Genomic DNA, 22,565 nt, shown 5'->3' on the forward strand with positions numbered 1-22,565 from the left:
TGCTTTCTAAGGTCCACTTGACTTCACATTCCAGGATGTCTGGCTCTAGGTGAGTGATCACACCATCATGATGATCTGGGTCGTGAAGATCTTTCTTGTGTAGTTCTTCTGTGTACTCTTGCCACCTCTTGTTAATATCTTCTGCTTCTGTTAGGTCCATACTATTTCTGTCCTTTATCGAGCCCATCTTTGCATGAAATGTTCCCTTGGTATCTCTGATTTTCTTGAAGAGATCTCTAGTCTTTCCCATTCTGTTGTTTTCCTCTGTGTCTTTGCACTGATCACTGAGGAAGCCTTTCTTATCTCTCCTTGCTATTCTTTGGAACTCTGCATTCAGATGGGTGTATCTTTCCTTTTCTCCTTTGCTTTTCACTTCTCTTTTTTTCACAGCTATTTGTAAGGCCTTCCCAGAGAGCCATTTTGCTTTTTTGCATTTCTTTTTCTTGGGGATGGTCTTGATCCCCTTCTCCTGTACAATGTCACAAACCTCTGTCCATAGTTCATCAGGCACTCTGTCTATCAGATCTAGTCCCTTAAATCTATTTCTCACTTCCACTGTATAATCATAAGGGATTTGATTTAGGTCATACCTGAATGGTCTAGTGGTTTTCCCTACTTTTCTTCAATTTAAGTCTGAATTTGGCAATAAGGAGTTCATGATCTGAGCCACAGTCAGCTCCCAGTCTTGTTTTTGCTGACTGTATAGAGCTTCTCCATCTTTGGCTGCAAAGAATATAATTAATCTGATTTTGGTGTTGACCATCTGGTGATGTCCATGTGTAGAGTCTTCTCTTGTGTTGTTGGAGGAGGGTGTTTGCTATGACCAGTGCATTCTCTTGGCAAAACTCTATTAGCCTTTGGCCTGCTTCATTCTGTACTCCAAGGCCAAATTTGCCTGTTACTCCAGGTGTTTCTTGACTTCCTACCTTTGCATTCCAGTCCCTGTAATGAAAAGGACATCTTTTTTGGGTGTTAGTTCTAAAAGGTCTTGTAGGTCTTCATAGAACCGTTCAACTTCAGCTTCTTCAGTGTTAATGGTTGGGGCATAGACTTGGATTACTGTGACATTGAATGGTTTGCCTTGGAAATGAACAGAGATCATTCTGTCATTTTTGAGATTGCATCCAAGTACTGCATTTCAGACTCTTTTGTTGATCATAATGGCTACTCCACTTCTTCTAAGGGATTCCTGCCCGCAGTAGTAGATATAATGGTCATCTGAGTTAAGTTCACCGATTCCACTCCATTTTAGTTCAGTGATTCCTAGAATGTCGACGTTCACTCTTGCCTTCTCCTGTTTGACCACTTCCAATTTTCCTTGATTCATGGACCTAACATTCCAGGTTCCTATGCAATATTGCTCTTTACAGCATCAGACCTTGCTTCTATCACCAGTCATATCCACAACTCGGTATTGTTTTTGCTTTGGCTCCATCCCTTCATTCTTTCTGGAGTTATTTCTCCACTGATCTCCAGTAGCATATTGGGCACTTACCGACCTGGGGAGTTCCTCCTTCAGTATCCTATCATTTTTCCTTTTCATACTGTTCATGGGGTTCTCAAGGCAAGAATACTGAAGTGGTTTGCCATTCCCTTCTCCAGTGGACCACATTCTGTCAGACCTCTCCACCGTGACCTTCCCGTCTTGGGTGGCCCCCACATGGCATGGCTTAGTTTCATTGAGTTAGACGAGGCTGTGGTCCATGTGATCAGATTTGCTAGTTTTCTGTGATTATGGTTTCAGTGTGTCTGCCCTCTGATGCCCTCTCACAACACCTACCCTCTTACTTCGGTTTGTCTTACCTTGGTCATGGGGTATCTCTTCACTGCTGCTCCAGCAAAGCACAGCTGCTGCTCCTTATCTTGGATGAGGGGTATCTCATCAGGGCCACCCCTCCTGACATTGAACGGCTGCAACAGACCGTGCAGAAGCACGCCAGCTCCCACGCACCATGCAGAAGTGCACCAGCTGCCATGCACCGCACAGAAGCACGCTGGCTGCTACGCACCACACAAAAGCATGGCCGAGAGGACCTACCCCTCACCCAAGGTCAGGGGCAGCGGCCAAGACGAGCTGCCCCACATCCAAGGAGCTGCGGCTGTGAGGGTGCAGGAGGGCCGCGAAGAGCTACTCCACCTTCAAGACTTGTGGTAGGACTTTAGAAAGACTCAGATTGGTAATTAGGAAATCTGGGTTCTACAGTAGTAAATAACGATAACCGTATAATAACTATAATTTATTCTGAACCTATCTAGTACTAGGCATTGTACCACATTGCAGTAGAGGCAGTAGATTATCGATTATCCTACAATATCCCTTGTAAAGTAGGGGACAGTATCCCTATTTTAAGGTGAAAAAACAAAGTTCTCATAGGTTATATAATTTTCCCAAGATCATACAATAGTTTGATACATCTTAATCATAATTTAGGTTTAAATCCAGGTTTAACTGCTCCAAATTCATGTTCCTTCTCTTTCTGTCTGACTTGGTGACCTTGAGTAAGTCACCCAACCTCACTCAGCTAAGGTTTTTTCCCTGTAATATTAGAAGCTTAGGCCAAGTCAGTGGTTTTCAACTAGAGATATACATCAGAGTTGCCTGAGGAGCTGTAAAAAAAAAATAATAATGCACAGGCTGCACGCCAGATTCACTAAATCAGAGTCATCTGAGTGAAACCTAGGCATTGTTTGTTTGACTCCCAGATTGATTCTAATGTGCTGCCAGAGTTGAAAATCACTGACAGTGATGTCTAGAATCTTTTCCAATTACTAAAAACTCAGAGGTTAAAGTCTCAAGAGATTCTGGACATTTTCCTTTTTGACTAAAACTGTAACCTCTCCAGTGTAGATGACTAAGACATTTCGGATTCCTTCTCACTTAATTATCTTCCTTTTCCCTTTAAACTTCTCCTATGGAACAACAAAAAAAGTAGTGGGTTCTTGAAATTACAGACATTTAAAAATTTAAGAGAAATTTTGTAGGTTCTCAGAATACCTCCACCCCTTTTATTGACTAAATAGAAGGGGAAAAGGCACCATGAGAATTTGATTATTCTGACCCACACTAAGAGGACAGACAGTGGTAGCAAAATGAGGAAGTTTAAGATGCTAATAACTGAGGCAGCTCTCAAATCATCTGCTTGCCAACTTGGATAAGAGTCAAGTGGGGCCTTGGCTAGTCCACAAGTGAGACTCATTTATTTTTGCATTTGAACTGTAATCATTCGTTGAGCTCTCCAAATCTTGAGCTGGGAGAATTATTGTTAAAAGCTGAATGGGAAGAACGGATAACACAAAATAAATCCTTGCAGATACAAAACCAACACTAGAAAACCATTGACCATCATGCTTTGTTGGGCTATGAACTGTAGAGTTTTGCTTGGAAAATGCTTTGAAACATATAAATAGCAACATGGAGCTGGCAGATACAAAAGGCTTTATGTATAAGATAAGTGAGTAGAAAGCACACTTTTAAAGCAGGCTGAGAATCGTCTCATTAAGTAGATTTTTAATAACTCTCTACAGCCAAATTTATCTCATTTTATTTAATGATTTCCCAGACAAGCTTACTTTTCCTCTAAATGCTCATGATTGGACTTCACCTCTCCAGCAAAGAATCAGAGGAAGAGTTCACTGGAATCAGAAAACAAAAAACCTGAAAAGGGTGGTCTGTACGCTGGCTGACTCTGTCAAGCAAATTATTCCGATGGCTTGAAATATTTTTGTAACTGTTCACGTCTTCACTGTCAAATTCACCCCAAAACAGTTCTTTCAGTAAACATGAACAGAGAGAATACAATGACCACAAACTCTACAAACAAATCCTTCTTGCAAGGACCCAGGTTCTAAGAATTTCCTAAAATAAGAGTTTAAACCCAGTGGGATATCTTTGCACTAACTGTCTTCTTTAGGAAAATGACTGAAATGGACTGGGTTGTCACAAAAAAGTAAAGAACAAAATCAAAGAACATTTGATGGTGCTGATGGGTCTGAGTCTTTATCCTATATATATATATATATATCACAGTCACCAAATCATTGAATAAAATAAATCTCAGGTTCATGCAACCAATTTGCTATGAAACTGAGATGAGCATCTTAGAGGCCACATGCTCCTGGGACTCGAAAGCAAAAGCGTGATGGGGACAGTAGGGTTATCTCTGGGACATGTTAAGTTTCTAAGAGGTCTGTCCCGAGCAAACATTTTAATTTCAAATGCTTTTGCACTTACACTTAGATCTTCCACCTCCTGCAACCCGAGAACGACCACCAGGATGCAAAACAGTATTTGTGGGCGGCCTGCCTGAAAATGGGACAGAGCAGATCATCGTGGAGGTATTTGAGCAGTGTGGAGAGATCATTGCTATTCGGAAGAGCAAAAAAAACTTCTGTCACATTCGCTTTGCTGAGGAGTACATGGTGGATAAAGCCCTTTATCTTTCTGGTAGGTGTTTGGTCATGAAGACTGTGCCCACCAGGTATGACACAGAGACTGGGGATCAGTGTGTTTGCATCTGTGGCAGCTAAAGTGAAAAAGTGAAAGTGACAGTTGCTCAGTCGTGTCCAACTCTTTGTGACTCCATGGACTATATAATCCATGGAATTCTCCAGGCTGGAATACTGGAGTGGGTAGCCTTTTGCTTCTCCAGGGGATCTTCCCAACTCAGGGATCGAACCCAGGTGATTGGGCTTAATGGCAACCTCTCACCTTCATAGATGAAAAATGTATGTTACAACCCAACGTGTTCCTTGAAAGTTCCCATGTAGTGCCAGTTGCCATGTTCAGTCACTTCAGTCAGGTCCAACTCTTTGGGACCCCATGGACTATAGCCTGCCAGACTCCTCTGTCCATGGGATTTCTCCAGGCAAGAATACTGGAGTGGGTAACCATGCCATCCTCCAGGACATCTTCCCAACCTGGGGATCGAACCCCCATCTCCTGTGTCTCCTGCATTGCAGGTAGATTCTTTATCACTGAGCCACTGGGGAAGCTCCAGTTGCCATGGGACAACTCCAAAACTCTTTACTCGTAGTATTAACAGCCTTGATTATCTGTTTTCCCTGTCACCATTACCTCCTAATCCTTCCTTTCCATACCATGTCCTAACCACACTAAACTAATTCTAGTTCCCAGAATGGTGTTTTTTGCCTTGTCCTCTGACTAGAATGACCTTTCCCACCCCACTCACCGTACATAGATCTTTATAGTCCAGAGCTCCAGCTCAATCACAACCTCTTCTGGAAAGCCTTCCCTGACCTCTCTCCCCACTCTGCGCCAGGCTGGTTTGGGCACCCCTTCCTCAGAGCTTCCCCCGCACCTGGAGCTTCCTCCTGACAGACACCTGTAATACCGCATGAGAACTTTCTCTCTCCACTTCTGTCTCCTGAAACAGACCATGAACTCTTTAGGGGAAAGACTATGTCTTCCATAACTTTAAAACCCCAGCATCTAGCACATAACCCTGGTACCAAAGTAGATGCTCAACAATAACTATGGAAGTCAGCTAGTTATCAAATATTAATTGGCTGAGAGAATGCTAGGTGGCCGAGGAGATGGCAAAGATCGAGGCACATCTTGCCATCAAGAATATTACACTCTGAAGATGGCAAAATATGATACATATGTAAACAAAACATATCAGGTACCAATAAATGCTATGAAGAAGATAAAACAGCTCACACACCTGGGGTTGCTAGGAAAACAAGCATTCTCTGACATTTGAATTGGGATTTGAACAATATGAAGGAGATTGCCATGCAAACACCTGTGGGAAGAGCATTCCAAAATAAGGAAGAGCAAGTCAAAGACCCTGAGATGAAAATGGACTTGGTGTGTACAAGCAGAGGAGAGAAGGTAAGCACGATTGGAGCCCATTAAATGAAGGAGAAGCAGGGACAGGAAATGAAGTCTGAGAGGTAAACACAAGGAAACTGTGTTGGGCCTTTAATCTTTACCAGCATACCTCATTTTATCACACTTTGTATTATTGTGCTATGCACTGTGTTTTTTACAAATTGAAGTTTTGTGGTAACCCTGCATTGAGCAAGTCTATCAAAGCCATTTTCCCAACAGCATTTGGTCATTTCGTGTCTCTGTGTTGCATTTTTTTAATTCTTGGAAAATTTAAAACTTTTTCATTATTTGTTTTGGTAATCTGTAATCTTTGATATTATTATTGTCATTGTTTTTGGGTGCCGCATATAAGATGTACCCCAGTAAGATGGCGAAGCTAACTGATAAATGTGTGTGTTCTGACTGGTTGTTCTTCAATCTCTCTCCCTCTCCTTGGGCCTCCCTATTTCTTGAGATACAACAATATTGAAATTAGACCAGTTAATAACCCTACAATGGCCTCTATGTGTTCAAGTGAAAGGAAGAGTCTCTCACTTTAAATCAAGAGTTAGAAGTGATTAAGCTTAGTGAGGAATGCATGTTGAAAACTGAGATAGGTGAAAAGCTAAACTCATCCTAAACAGCCAAGTTGTGTATGAAAGGTAAAGTTCTTAAAGGAAATTGAAAGTACTACTTCAGTGAACACACAAGTGATAAGAAAGTGAAACAGATTTGTTGCTGATATGAAGAGAGTTTTGTCTGGATAGATCAGACCAGCTGTGACATTCCCTTAAGCCAATGCCTAGCCCAGAGCAAGGTCTTAATTCTCTTCAATCCTGTGGAGGTGGAGAGAAGTGAGGAAGCTATAGAAGAAAAACTTGAAGCCAGAAGAGGTTGGTTCATAAGGTTTAAAGAAAGGAGCCATCTCCATCACATAAAAGTGCACAGAGAAGCAGCAAGGGCTGATGTACAAGCTATAGCAAGTTATCCAGAAGATCGAGCAAAAATCATTAATGAAGGTGACTACAGTAAACAACAGATTTTCAATGGAGATAAAACAGCCTTCTATTGGAAGAAGATGACATGTAGGAATTTCACAGCTAGAGAGGAGAACTCAGTGCCTGTGTTCAAAGCTTCAAAGGACAGACTGGCTCTCTTGTTATGGGCTAATGCAGCTGGCAACTTTCAAGTGAAGCAAATTCTCATTTACCATTCTAAAACTCCTAGGTCCCTTAAGAATTACGCTAATTCTACTCTTCCTGTGCTCTATAAATGGAACAGCAAAGCCTAGATGACAGCACATCTGTTTAACAACATGGTTTACTGGATAGTTTAAGCCCACTACTCAGACTGACTGGTCAGAGAAAAAGAAAAGATTCCTTTCAAAATGTTACTGCTCATTGACAATGCATCTGTTCATGCAAGAGCTCTGATGGCTGTTAATGTTTTCATGCCTGCTAACACAGCAACCATTCTCTGTAGCCCATGGATCAGAGTCATTTCAATTTTCCACTTATTATTTAAGAAATACAATGAATAAGGTTATAGCTACCATAGATAGTGATTCCTCTGATGGATCTGGGAACAGTCAATTGAAAACCTTCTAGAAAAGATTCACCATTCTAGATGCCATTAAGAACATTTGTGATTCATGGGAAGAGGTCAAAATACCAACATTCCCAGGAGTTGGGAAGAAGTTGATTCTAACCCTCATGGATGACTCTAAGGGGCTCAAGACTTTGATGGAAGAAGTAACTGAAGATGTGGTGGAAATAGCAAGAGAACTAGAATTAGAACTGGAGCCAGAAGATGTGACTGAATTACTGTAATCTTAATGATAAAACTGTAATGGGTGGGGAGTTGCTTCTTAGAGATGTGCACAGAAAGTGGTTTCGTGACATGGAATCTACTCCTGGTAAAGATGCTATGGAGACAGTTGAAATGACAACAGAAGATTTAGAATATTACACAAACTTTAAACCAGCGGCAGGGTTTGAGAGGATTGGCTCCAATTTTGAAAGAAGTTCTACTGTGAGTAAAATTCTATCAGACAGCACTGCATGCAAACGTCATTATTGTCTTAAATTTTAAGAAATTGCCACAGCCACCTCAACCTTCAGAAACCACCACCTTGATCAGTCAGCAGCCATCAACGCCAAGGCGAAACCCTCCACCAGCAAAAAAGATTACAACTCACAGAAGGCTCAGATGATGGTAGGCATTTTTAAGCAATATAGTATTCTAATTAAATTATTTACATTTTTAGGCATAATACTATTGCACACTTCATAGACTACAGTGCAGTATAAGCATAACTTCTATATGCACTGGGAAATCAAAAATTATGTATCACTCACTTTATTGTGATATTCACTTCATGGTGGTAGCCTGTAACTGAACCTAAAATATCTCCAAGGTATGCCTGTAGTAAAGAGTTTATTATTCTGGGTACAACAGGAAGCCATTGAAGGATTTTAAGGATAGAGTGACATGATCTAGTATACATTTTAGAAATATCACTTCTAAAGTGATAGATTAATGTAAAGGATGGACTGAAGGGTATGGAGAATGCTGGTGACTGGTGGTTAGATAGCTAACTATAGTATCAGTCTAATCCAGAACTGATAGTGGCTTATAGACTATGGTAGTTGGAGTGGAGATAGTAAGAACTACTCTGCATAAAGTCACTTGTTTCTGGTGAGGAGACTGAGGTGATTGGAACTAGAAGCTCCAATACTTTAGTCACCTAATGTGAAGAGCCAACTCACTGGAAAAGACCCTGATGCTAGGAAAGATTGAAGGCAAGAAGAGAAGGGTATGACAGAGGATAAGATGGCTGGATAGCATCACCGACTCAGTGGACATGAATCTGAGCAAACTCTGGGAGATAGTGAAGGACAGGGTAGCCTGGTGGGCTGTAGTCCATGGGGTGGCAAAGAGTTGGACACAACTGAGCAACAACTCTTAAATATTATAAAATGAAGCCCTTTGCCTTTTAGGGTGGTTTCAAGATAAAGTTTCATGGTCAATCTTTTACTTAACTTGAATTATTATTCATTATGGGGCAGTGGACAGATAAAACTGAAGTCAGAAGATGGAGTAATTGGAAAGGTCATAGAACCATTAGCTACCTCCTTGCCTAAGGGGTAACAGTTTGGAAGAATTGGGTCCAAGTGCTAGACATTTTACAGAATGTCTCTTTGTGTAAGCTATTGTACTAAATGTTGTGCATGGTAGAAAACAGGTAAAACCTAGTTCTTCCCCTTAATGAATCTAAGGTTAGCGTGAAGTCTTACATTCATTTATCAAAGAATCATTGAGCACCAGTTAGATACCTATTGCAATAGGCCAAAGAAAAAGTAATGAGTGTTGGAAAAAGTAGGCTGGTAACACGGGAGAAGTGAGGAGGCAGATGTAGAATGCTCTTTTTACATTTGCTAAGTGCTGTAAAATCCAACTCCTGAAGATTTACTAGCACTTAGCAATGATAACAGAGCATTCCACAATAGACTATTTTAATAAGAACTTAAAGGTCTTGAAAAGCCCTGAACAGTTGTACATAAAAGACGACATGCTGCTCAGGAGGCATCCATCTAAACATTGAAATCAGCTCTCTGGTAACAGCCACCTGGAAACATTCTCATGGCTGCCAAAGGAAAGAAGATTGCAATCAGCGATGTGAAAACAACTAATTTTTCCCTTTAAATTTGAACCTGCTCTTTGAAAGTTTAAAAGTGTTAGAAAACTCCTGAATTGGATGGCTGTTCTCCCACATTGTAAAAGAAAGAGATTTAGACAAACAAAAATCCCTTAGAAAAGGGGCTGGAGCATTCCCCTCTGTCTCCAGGCAATATGCTGGGGAAATCACAGTGATCACTTCATTTGGTTCTTGTCTCTTAGTGATCTCTGTCTTCAATACCTAATGGCCAGAGTCTTAAAAACCATTGTTTCATATATTTTGTCCATATTTTTAGTAGTTTAAGGCAGGAGTTACTCTGCAAGCTTGTGCTGAGAATGAAATGAGATAAATGTGTGTGGAAGCACCTAGCTAAGCTTTTGAAACTTAAAAGGCTAATAAAAACAGTAATTTAAAAAAGTTTTTTATTAAGAGATTTAACTCGGGTGCTAAAGCTGCGACCAAAAATGGAGGTGGGGACTTGAATCCTGGTTTTATGAATCCCAGTCCCATACCAGTATACTATAAGCATGCACATGCTAAGTCGCTTCAGTCGTGTCTGACTCTTTGTGACCCTATGGTCTGTAGCTCTCCAGGGTTGTCTGTCCATGGGATTTCCCAGGCAAGAATATAGAGTGGGTTGCCATTTTCTCCTCCAGAGGGTCTTCCTGACCCAGGGATTGAACCCGGTCTCCTGCACTGCAGGCAGATTCTTTACTGCTGAGCCACCAGAGAAGCCCAGTATAAACACACTACCTCTTTTTTTGGTAAGGATTCCAAATTATATGTCAGCTGGATTACATACCACTTTCTATCATCTCTATTCCACACCCTCCCACCCCACCCCCTCAAATGGTTATGAATCACGAACTATGTCTAGGAAACAATATGGGGGATTGAAATGTCAATCTGATACATTGAAATTTTATCAAGTTTTTTTGGTGGTATGACTGACACTGTTGAAGTTATCCAAAGACAGTAGAGTTTAAAGCCAGCTTTTTCATTCTTCCCAGCCCATGGTACCATATAAGGCTTATTCTTGATACTGTTACCCATGGAGCCTCCCTCTGTCACAGGTAAGGAGGCAGATGAAGGAATCTTGGACTACATTATATTTTATGTGGCTTCCCAGGTGGCTCCATGGGTAAAGAATCTGCCTGCAATGCAGGAGACCCGGGTTCGATCCCTGGGTCAGGAAGAGCTTGGAGGAGAATATGGCAACCCACTCCAGTATTCTTGCCTGGGAAATCTCATGGACAGAGGAACCTGGCGGGCTATGGTCAATAGACTTGAAAAGAGACACGACTGAGCACAGACGCCAACTATGGAATAATAAACTTTTATCAGAGACAGAGAGTATAATCCAAGCCTGTAATGTTCCCCTTGCAGTAGTGGGAAGAGAATTTGGAGTTATGTGGCCAACTGAAACCACTGCAACTGCATTTGAAGGATGCAACTTGGAAAGCAACTTGCAGCCACTCACTCATGGGCTGCTCTTGTGCTCCTCTCTCTCCCTCTTGTGCACTTAGGTTACCGCATTCGCCTGGGCTCTAGCACTGACAAAAAAGACACAGGCCGGCTTCACGTTGATTTTGCACAGGCTCGAGATGATCTGTATGAGTGGGAATGCAAACAACGGATGCTAGCAAGAGAGGAACGCCACCGCAGAAGGATGGAAGAAGAAAGGTTGCGCCCACCATCCCCACCTCCAGTGGTCCACTATTCCGACCATGAATGCAGCGTTGTTGCTGAAAAACTAAAAGGTAAATGAAACATTTGAGCTTGGCTATTAGCCCTCTTCTTTGGAGAAATTTAATAAATGTATTGTTGGCAGTTATCCTCAAATTTCCCACTGAGGGATTCCAGGCATTTCTTGTGTTGAAGCCTTGCAGATAGAGAGGTGTACCCAGTAATTCAAGAGCCAAAGAATCTGTCCCTCCCACATGTGTCTCTGATCCTTCACTGTCTCAAGTGATGTTACTTTTCCTCTCCATACATCAGGTGATTAGGAAGAAACAGGTTTTTCCCACGTTTCCACATCAGAGAATTTTAGCTGTGATCCATGACTGGAGACCTGTAAACACCCCCACCCCCTTTCATTGTGGATAGCAAGTTAGCTTTGAATTCTAAATCAGAATAAATCAAGATGGTAGAACCTGTTGTGACCTCAGGAAACTCTGATAAAATTCCATCTTATAGATGAAAATTGGATGGCCAGAACTTACAGTGTATGTCCTTAGATTACTCAAAGACTTAGCTACCACCAACTAAAAGAGAATTTCTTGAATCACAAAATGGTCAATTTATTTCACACAGTAACTATAGAGACTTTTAGACATTGCTAAATCAGACTGCTTTCCCTTTAATTTTGATTCCTGTTCCCGTTGCTTGACTCTCAGAGCCATTTTGCTAATTTAATCTTAATTGCCTAGTCTCTTGTGTTAGCTCAAATCCAGTTTTTTCATATGGTTGATTTTATTGGATGAGGGCTAGTGTCCCATTGATCTTACTGATGACACCAGCACTGCTCTAACCATATGAATTTTCCTTGCTTCTTGTGCTCTAGGCTTAGCAAGATGCTGCTAATTCCACTTTGCAAATAGGTCTCATTCACGAAATTTGTTTGCACCATTTAGCCTAAGGGCTCCACACATTACAGAAATCCTTTGTTTGGACTGATTTGTCTTCCTGTAAGAGAAAAGCAGAAAACATAGAGTCCAAAGTAGAGGCACGGAAGTAACGGGATGGTTAGAAAAGCTGGAAAGGCTGAAAGCAGACACCAGGTCCAAGATTTACCTACGTCCATAAGACCAAACAGCTCACTTTGAACTTTTCTTAACAAAATGAATTTGCTCATTGTGTGGACCTCATGCAAAAAGTGAGCACTGATGCATCAAGTATATGTCAATTGTTTTTTAAAAACTGAGCATCAACATAAAGACTGGTATGTAAGTAATGAAATGAAAAGCTGCTCTAATGGTGAGGCTGACTTCCCATTACATATCTGCACTAAAAAATGCAAGTGGCAAGAAGTTCACATTACGGTAAGAGATGGTACCTCTGAATGTAAGGGTTCCTGGGTAGAGAGCTATGTAGTGGGCTTTCAATGGGATGCTAATGGACTCTCCCTATCGGGAGCCTTTAACAGCAGAATGTGTAAGTGGTACCTCAGAAAGCTGAATCAGAGGCTTTGGAAGAGGAGTGTTACTATTTTAACATCAGAGAGTGACTCTTAACTAGCTGTAGAAATCCACTTGGGCGTATCCTCAGGCAAGAGAAACAGGATATGCAGAAATGTTGAAATAGAACAAATTACATCAAAATAGATTGTGACTGGGACTGAGTAGAAGGCCTGGGGCTGTGGATTGGATGCTGGAGTGCTGTTAAAAAAGGTCAGACATAAGTGTTTATACCTAAAGAATAGCCATTTAACTCTTTCTTAAGCCTCCTCCCAATCGATTCCATGGATCCAGGATAAAGTTACCATCAAATTCAAGTTAAACTCAAGACTCAAGTTTTCTTATGCTTCTTAAAAAATAAGATTGTGGAATGCTGAAGTTCTCTCACCACTAATTTATACATTACAGACACACATACAGAGGCATTAAAAACTGCAATATGTGAAAACTATATCAATGAAGAAATCTTTGTTTAAGGAAAGAAGAGACACTCTTGTTCTGAAAACTCTTCATAGACTAGACTACAACCGATCTTCCTACTTTTGGAATCTTTCATTCTGTCAGTATGTCTGCCTGCGGGCTGCCTGTGTGTTCACGCATGTGTACACGTGGCTCCTTGCCCTCAGCAACTCATTTTACAACTGTCGCCAAAAAGCCATGGTGGCCTCCTTGCCAGCGTGTTGGGAAAATAGATGGAGATTTAGTTACATTCGATGTCTCTGAAAATAAATCCTCTTTTTCCAGATGATTCCAAATTCTCAGAAGCTGTGCAGACCTTGCTCACCTGGATTGAGCGAGGAGAGGTGAACCGTCGCAGTGCCAACAACTTCTACTCCATGATCCAGTCGGCCAACAGCCACGTCCGTCGCCTGGTGAACGAGAAAGCTGCCCATGAGAAAGACATGGAGGAAGCAAAGGAGAAGTTCAAGCAGGCCCTTTCTGGAATTCTCATTCAATGTGAGTGGAAGTCATAGTTCTGCTGGAAGGATGAGAGGGCACTTCACTTAGTCATTACTCTCTCTAGACAGGAACCAGGCCTTCAGAGCCATCCTGTGTCAAGAAGCACCGCCCTCTTCAGCACTGCCTTGTGCTTGCCTTATACTGCCAAATGGCCAAGCTCCAGTTTCACAGGAATCATGTATGCACTTCCCGTGTTCATTTTCTCTGGAGTATCTACTTCAGCTCCTTAGAAACACTGACACTTAGACAATAGGCCTGTGCTTTTACTTTCCTTGGTTCTCAAAGTCAGTTACAAGCAGCCTCAGGCTCCAGTGGAAAACTCAGAATTTCACTGCTAAAGTTAAGATGTAGCATCAGGATTTGTAAGCTTCTTAGCTTCAGATTTGCCTCATTATTATTGTGTAATATGCTTTTCAGGTACTCCATTTTAGGGATAAATTGTAATTATATTTTCTAAGGTAATTGAATAAAAGCCAAATTTGCTACTTCTACCTTTTATCTTTAGTTTCCTTTGACATTCCCTTTACTGATGTCAGTAGATCCTGGGAGGGCACGGGAAGCCACTGAAATAGCCATTTTCAAAAATTAGTACTACACCAAACCTATCTAAGGTCTCTTAAATGAGACAGGGCAGAAAAACTCTCAAATAATGGTTTTAGTTTTTAGTTGCCCATATTATAAAACTATGCACTCTTCTCTTTTGACTGAAAAACTGTATTCACATTAGGAATGAGGGTACGGTTTTATGACTTTGGTTTTAAACAATCATAGCCTAGTCTTCTCATATTTGACTTCCCATACTTGACTTACACATAAACAGGATTAAGGAGGAGTTGTTTCATTTTTCATTTTTATTCTGAAAGTCATATGGTCATAGAATCTGGGAGGAGAAAGCATATGTTTTTTAAGACTTCAGAATAAATGGGAAAAGAGAGTAGCAAGCCTCATGGGAATATAAATCCTTAAATCATCAGTAAACATGCTACCAATAGGGCTGCAAAGAAAGAAATAACACCTCTGAATTTTCTTACTGTGAACACCCAGCCAGGCAGAGGATCTTGTCCTTCTCTTTTCCCAGAAAAATAGTCATGACTGTTTTCCCTCTCTTGAACCAATTGCAATAAAGCCCTGGAATATTTGTACACATTTCCTCATTTGACATTTTAAGCGACCCAGAAAAATACTTTGTAGGACTGCACTTACACGGTATTCTTGCATAATACTTGTATTTCTCCAGCCAACAAGCCTATCTAAGTAGACTTAAAATAGGTCCAATCCACTTTAGGTTTTGATCTGTTACTTCTGGTTAGACATACCTCACAATAGTAAGAGGATAGATTCCATTGAAATGAAGCATTCAGGCTCATTCTGAAGGGCTAGTTTATGAAAAAAACCAATGGTCACAAGGAGCTGGTATAGTTCACTGCTTGCTGTCATGCTGTACTGGGTCAATAGCACTAAACCACATTCACCATGACTTCTGCCTGAATGAAGACACACTGCCTATATTAAAGCTTTATTCACCATTTCACCCCAAATCTTCTAGAGTTCATTTTTTCTTTATGTATACTGATATCTTTGCCTTTGAATCCTCTTTAAACTCATGGTACCCCAACACACGTATCCTTTTTTTCTTTTTTAAGCACAACTCCAGTCAAGTAGTGTCGTCGGAGATGCACTGAGCTGATGCTTCTCTTATTTCTTTTCTCCTCTCTTTTGCCATCCCTGGGTGATACTCTGGCTGGTTCAACTGTTGATCTGACGCTGCAGTTGAGCAGATAGTAGCCGTCTACCATTCCGCCTCCAAACAAAAGGCTTGGGACCACTTCACAAAAGCCCAGCGTAAAAACATCAGCGTTTGGTGCAAACAAGCTGAGGTTAGTAACTTTTTACTCTGGTAGCCCCTCAGGGGGACAGTTTCTTTCTTTAACAAGTTATTGATTTGGAGTTTAGCTAGAATTAAATAGTGCCAAGCTCCCCCGGCCACAACAAGCCCCTAATGAAATACTGAGACAAGTTCTATAGCCTGTCGCTGTGTCCTGACCGCCTGCTGCCAAAAGGTAATAAATGTGCACGTGTTGTCTTGAATGCATTCTGCTGGATGGAAACCTTAGTAGTGAAAATGTAGCTGCGATAATTAAAAGTTTACTCCTCTAAGCTAGCTAGTCTTGGGTACAACAATAATTACTGACCTGTGTCTCTAGTGGTAGTGATATTAGGGCTGACTTACATTTATTAGAGCATCTTGACAATTAAAGCTAAAAGCTGCCTGGTGGTACATTGGAGCACTGAAATTTCTGAGCTTCTTTTATCAAACCTGCTCAGCCATCATTATAGGTGGCAGCTTTAAAGGTAACAGAGGACTCTGATTTCAAATTAAGATGGACACATACCTCTCTGCTTGTGCTCAAGTGACATTTTTAGTATAACACTAGAATGTATCTGATGGGATTAGGTTTTGATTCTAAATCCAAGATTAAAAACTGAGATGGGAGGTTTGTTTACACTGATATGCCTTTGGAATGTGACACAGGCCTCGAGTTCTTCTTTTGGCAATGGCACCCCACTCCAGTACTCTTGCCTGGAAAATCCAATGGATGGAGGAGCCTGGTGGGCTGCAGTCCATGGGGTAGCTAAGAGTCGGATACGACTGAGCGACTTCACTTTCACTTTTCACTTTCATGCATTGGAGAAGGAAATGGCAACCCACGCCAGTGTTCTTGCCTGGAGAATCCCAGGGACGGGAGAGCCTGGCGGGCTGCCGTCTATGGGGTCGCACAGAGTCGGACACGACTGAAGCGACTTAGCAGCAGCAGCAGCAGCAGTAGCTTCCTTACCCAGCCAGCCCTGATGCCTTCAATCTATGTATGCAGCAGCTTTTTCAGCTTCGTTTCTGAGTCCTGTTTGCCAGTCTAGTTGTAATCCCATTGTATCTATCAGTGTAGGTTGTCATATTCCTTAATATTTAAATAGCATTTGTAGGGAATTTACATATTATAAATAAATAATGGGCTTCCCTGGTGGCTCAACTGGTAAAGAATCCGCCTGCAATGCAGGAGACCTGGGTTCAATCCCTGGGTTGGGAAGATCCCCTGGAGAAGGGAAAGGCTACCCACTCCAGTATTCTGGCCTGGAGGATTCCATAGACTGTATAGTTTATGGTGTCACAAAGAGTCGGACCCGACTGAGTGACTTTCACTCACTCACTCACTCACTACATATTATAAAACACTTTCACACTGGTTATCTCACCTACATGAGCCTCCCAGTAAATGTGGTGCAGTGGAAAGAACCCGGGACTTGGAGCAGACGTGAATTCAAATCTCAACTCTGACTTATTATAGCTGTGTGATTTTCAGCAAGCTGGTCAGCCTTTCTTAGTCCCTATTTCTTCACCTGGATTCAATGAGATGAACTATATAGACGGTGTGAAAATGCAAATACTATATCAATGAGAAATAGTATTATTTCAATTGATCATTAACAACTCCATAAGGAATAATAAGTAAGTAGAGTGTCTGTGTTTTACATGTGAGAAAACTGAGACCTGGAAATGTTAAGTCATGTACACAAAATGACACAGCTCATAAGTGGTCAGTCCAGGACTGGACATTGTTCACTCTGCACTCTGGTATAAACTGCCTGGTGGTCTTGAGCCGGTCATTTAGTCTTTGTGAACCTCAGTTTCCTAACCTATCAAATGAAGATAATGATCTATCTCTTCTGTCCTTCATGAAAATACGTGACATAGTCTGTGTGGCAACAATTTGAGAACTATGAATAGCATTTACAGGAAGATAAACCCACCCCTGTTCATGAACTGACAGTCTGAGCCATCAGTTCTGGCTCAGCCAAGAGATCAGGGAGTCACTGCAGAGAAATCCTTGATAATATCAACCCAGTAGAGGGTAGAGTCATACAAATCCAGAAAGTTTGTAATTGTTTAAAAAATGATAATTAGGGTCAAAAAAGGAAGTGATTGTCTTACTGTAGCACAAAGTGGTTTTAGAATGCTAGAGCTGCCTCATGTTGTGGAGCCCAACAAACAAAATTCAGCATTTCAATTCAAATGTGTACTGAGCACATTCTCTGTCTCAGGTATTATGACGGGCAATGCAGAATGAGGTGGTCTTTGTCCTCAGTGAGCTAAAAAGTTTTTAAAAAGTGATCAAGGGGAGGGTTGGAGTTTAGCACCTAAATTTCAAGTAGCCAAAATCTTTAGTTGAAATAATTCAGAAAAATAAAAGTTGAGAGAAAAATGCTCAGTATGCCTTCCCATTGTAGAAAAGCCATACTAGTCTCTCTTGCCTTTCGAAACACATACCTGCGTATCCTTTTTAGGGGCTGGAACAGGCTGTCTGAAGTGCTCCGCCCATTACAGAAAACCCTACCCTATACACTATTTCCTTTTTCATAGGAGTGGTGCCTCTTGTTGGAGCACTGACTCACCTAGCCCACAACCCTTTTGTAAACAAATTTGCAAAAATGGTCTCCATTAATACTATTCATCAAGGCTCTCTGTAGTTATAGCAAGCCCACATATCTGGTGGCTATATGCATGCATGTATGCGCAGTCTCTCAGTCATGTCTGACTCTTTGTGACCCCATGAACCATAGCCTGCCAGGCTCCTCTGTCCATGGAATTTTCCAGACAAGAATATTGGAGTGGGTTGCCGTTTCCTTCTCCAGGGGATCTTCCTGACTAAGGGATTGAACCCTCATCTCTTATGTTTCCTGCATTGGCAGGCAGAATCTTTACCACTGAGCCACCTGGGAAGCCCCTGGTGGCCATATGCTTGAGTTTAGTTACCTCCTCAATAAACTTAGCTATGCTAGTGAGCTGGCCATTTCTCTGCAGCTGTGGAGAGCTGAGTTACACACCCTGTCACCTAGTATTGCAGCAGAGCTTGCTTGACACAGTGATAAGGACATGGCCAGCATGATTTACTACATGTTTGGTGATGTGCCTTGTGGACTTTGTAAAAACCTAGGAAAATGCTTCCTGCCTCTTGGATTGGACTAAATTAAGGTCTACCTTGAATACTGCAATCTTTATAAGTAAAACTACTGACAGTGGAACATAGCTCATGGCCTTGCTCTAGCATGGTATTCCCTAAACGTAAAAGATTTCTTCTGCTTTATATTGGTGCCTTTTTAAATCATGGCATTAAATTTGTTTTTACCTCTGTGTACTTTCACTTGATGACAGGCAACACTGAGGACTAGAAGGCGGTATCCTATAGAAAGTGACAGAACTGTCCTCTTAAATCGGGGCTGCCTCTTAGAACCCCACAGAGAATCAGAGCATCTCAGTGACTTAATCAACTAAACTGGCTTTTTCTTGATGTAGGCATCAAAGCTACAACTCCTAAGCTAGGGGTTTCATCAAGGTAGAAGAGTCTGACACTGAACCTTTTCTACTAGTTGCCTTGGGGAATAAACCAGCTGGTGACCTCCTCATGTCACAGAGTACCTGTTCTTTGTCTCATTATCATCCTCCTTACAGCAGCCAACACTGTCTCTGGTGAGAGAAGGTACAGAGTAAGAAGAAAAAGTCCCCACTTTCAGGGAGCTAAGGGCACTCTCTCTGGCAGCATCTACCAGGCAGACTAGTTTGATAATGAGTCTTTTTCACTGGTTTACTTTCCTGATTTATGTGTGTGAGGCTTATGCTGATATAATTTGAAAGGATAATAAAAAAGAGAAGGCTGAAGTCCCTCCCCTTAATAAGAGTTAGCATCTTCAGTGACTTTACTGACAGTTCTGAGTGTTATGGGAACCCTTTTTCTATGAAATCATTGAAAACCTGTGTATTTCTCTTACTGAGATCTTGGCCTACATTTCAAGTTAGGTGGTATTAATATATAAGAATCTAGAGCCATAGTGGTAGGTACTGGAAGATACTCCCTTGCATTGTCCCTGATGTGAGATTTTATATCATTGGACCAGAGAAAAGGGACATGGTGATTACATACTATTAATAGCATGCTCGTGAAGTGAAATACTGTGATTGCTAAAATCATTCCAAACTCTGAAGACCTGGCTGCAGATAAATGTTCAAGTCATCTGCATACCCTCATTTTAGGACCCATTTGCACTAACACTAGCTTTTGCTTTCAGCCATCAAACCACATACCAACAAAATTTGGATCAACCAAATTTGTATTTCCATTATGTAGCATACAATAGACATTGATTAAGTGCCTGTGTTTGTGCTTTGGTTGATTGGCTTGAACGATATCTCAAAATCAAATTTCTACATATGCATAGGAGTTATCTCCCTCTCATCTGCCCTTTTGCCACTACTGTTAATGTTCAAAGTCTGGGTAAGTACAATTTTGTAATGCAATTCATAAGGAACTTTGCTTTTCTTATAGTTACATTCCTGTCAAAAAACATGAGTAAGATGAATTTAAGTCCACATAAATTTCTTGGAAACTATATAGTTAGATAATTAATGTTCAATGATTTATGATTTGCCTACTTTATGATAAATCAAAAATGTCAGCTGGAACCGAGATGATTCTTTTCATGCATTTTCCTCTGTCTAGGTTTTTTGTTTTATTCTATGTTGAAAATGCTTTGTCCTTCATTGTGGAACAGTATGTGAATATCTAAGCTTCACAAAAAGTTACCACATGGAGAAGGAAATGGCAACCCACTCCAGGATCCTTGCCTGGAAAATTCCATGGACAGAGGAGCCTGGTCGGCTACAGTCCATGGGGTCACAAAGAGTTGGCCACAGTTGAGCGACTGAGCACAGAATAGACTCAAAGGCATCATGATGCATTTTGAAAAGCCACTAACAGTTCACTGTTTAAATAAAAATATCGCAGGTCTACTATGGGCAACAAAGTGGTGTAAAAACCTTAGGAGGGCTGTCTTACCTTTTTTGGTGTACTCGATCAGTGACGTGACCCAGTCAATTTCAGGTAGAGATTTACAAATGAAAATTTCTGGAAAATGTTTTTGCATGCCATTGCCACTCATTTTGCTTCCCTGGTGGCTCAGATGGTAAAGAATCTGCCTGCAATGCAGGAGACCTGAGTTTGATACCCTGGGTAGGGGAGATCCCCTGGAGAAGGGAATGGCGAACCACTCCAATATTCTTGCCTGGAGAATTCCAGGGACAGAGGAGCCTGGTGGGCTACAGTGCATGGTGTCGCAAAGAGCTGGGCGTGACTGAGCAACTTTCACTCACTAGAGAAAGTGTAAATTCCTTGGATTGGCCACTCATTTGGCTTCAGTGATTCAACAGTCAGGATGGGAAAAGGGGCAGATCTAAGAGGCAGCTATTTCTCTTGCTGCCTACACTTCAGGGACTCAAAGTCCTCCTGCTGCCTGCTCCTGTGTCCACACTAGGTAGAGTGCCTTCCTTAGGTAAATGCCACCTTTCAGTTCTTCACTCTGAAGGTATTCGTTAGGGCTTGATTCCAAAAGTAGAGCTTTTTTGATCTATCACAGAATATAGAAAATAGGCATCTTAGATATCAAGTGCTTTAATGGTAGGGTTTTCAAAGTGTTAAAATCTCATTTACTTTACTTACAGGTGGTGTCATTTACTGAATGCCATCCCTATGTTTACTGTCATCTGGTGCCCTATAACTGCTATTGTTCTCTTTGCTTATTTATATTTATAGAAAAGTAATGATATGGGCCTTAGTTTCTATGTAGCTAAGAAGGATTGGCTAGTGGTTAGAGGGTGCTACGCTTTGCCACTTTGCCTGTCTGGCTGAATATCTATCTGAGAGCAAGCTTCTCCTTAATTTTTCTTCCCCTTTCATTATCAGCCAAAGGAACTAGTAATTCTTGTTTTTGAAGTATTTTGAGGCATTGAGGTAAAATTTGCCCTTAGGTCCATTATTTTTCTAGGGATTTTTTGAAGCTGGGAAAGTTCTCTAGATAAGCTGTATCACTTAGCTATTGAACAGTTTATACTTCTAAGAAGAGATTACACTTTCTTGCCCAGCTGTAAGCAGAAAAGATGCTTTGCAGATGCTGAGCAGCTGCAGGGCATGTTTTAGCTATCAGATCTTCCAGCCCTGGGACATTGCCCTAGAAAGAGTACAATTTACTCTTCAGAGAAGCACAATAACTTCCCCAGAGTTAGACAACATGTCTGTGAATTGAAAGTTAGTCTCTGCTTATACCCTCTGACAGTCTACATTTTTGTTAGGCACCTAGGAGAGCCACGACTTTTCCTGATGAAGTAAGTTGTACAATATTCGAATTTGCCAGTGTCAAACCTCATTGTGATCACCTTTCCAGTAACAGCTCTTTGATAACTGAAATCCAGACTCCTGAGATAGAATGAATTCTTAGAAATGAGCAATTTCGTTACTGTTCTCTGTGCAATGAGTTTGAATAAGACATAGTAAATCTCTCTCTTGACACAGTCCTCTAAAGTTCATTTTTTCTCAAGCAAGTCATTATTTTCTTCTATTTTAGGTAATGCCCCTGCAGCACATGGAGGATCCTATGTTAGTATTTCTATTTTTTTCTGTTTTTCCCCATTACCTCTTAGCTATCAGTGATAATACTGAATAGCTCACTTTTTAATAGGTTCTTTTATTTATATTTAGTGTAAACTTACCTTGATATAGAAATTTTTTCCTGATAAAAGGAATGAAAAGGGAGAAAGGAGAATATTAGTTGAAGTAGTGATTAACTGTAGCATTAATTATTAAGAAATCCATTTGAAATATTTATAATCTCCCTAAATGGAGGCAATTTTCACCAGACAGCTTTGGACATTTCCTGTATTATGGCCCAATTAGGGCTAACCTAGGCAAAGATTTCTCAGCTCAGTGTGGAGGAGCCCCTGACAGGCATCAAGTGGCCTCTAAATGATTGCAAGCTGTTCAAAAATAGAGTTCTCATACATGAATTTTTTGAAAAAGTGACTTTTCCAATAATA

At 41.1% G+C, this 22,565-nt stretch overlaps 1 protein-coding gene across 44 annotated transcripts in view; it reads left to right on the top strand.

The window, feature by feature from the left end:
• The window catches only part of ENOX2 (ecto-NOX disulfide-thiol exchanger 2), a 284,254-nt gene that overhangs the window by 228,943 nt on the left and 32,746 nt on the right, over positions 1–22,565 (top strand). For all 44 annotated transcript variants that reach the window (XM_070292034.1, XM_070292025.1, XM_070292028.1 and 41 more), the window contains 4 exons: positions 4,238–4,444; positions 11,039–11,272; positions 13,433–13,645; positions 15,419–15,525. In XM_070292034.1, the coding sequence (XP_070148135.1) occupies positions 4,238–4,444; positions 11,039–11,272; positions 13,433–13,645; positions 15,419–15,525 (761 nt within the window). The remainder of the gene's footprint in view (positions 1–4,237; positions 4,445–11,038; positions 11,273–13,432; positions 13,646–15,418; positions 15,526–22,565) is intronic.

Source organism: Ovis canadensis, chromosome X, assembly GCF_042477335.2.
Source record: "Ovis canadensis isolate MfBH-ARS-UI-01 breed Bighorn chromosome X, ARS-UI_OviCan_v2, whole genome shotgun sequence".
In the NCBI taxonomy this organism is placed as follows: domain Eukaryota; kingdom Metazoa; phylum Chordata; class Mammalia; order Artiodactyla; family Bovidae; genus Ovis; species Ovis canadensis.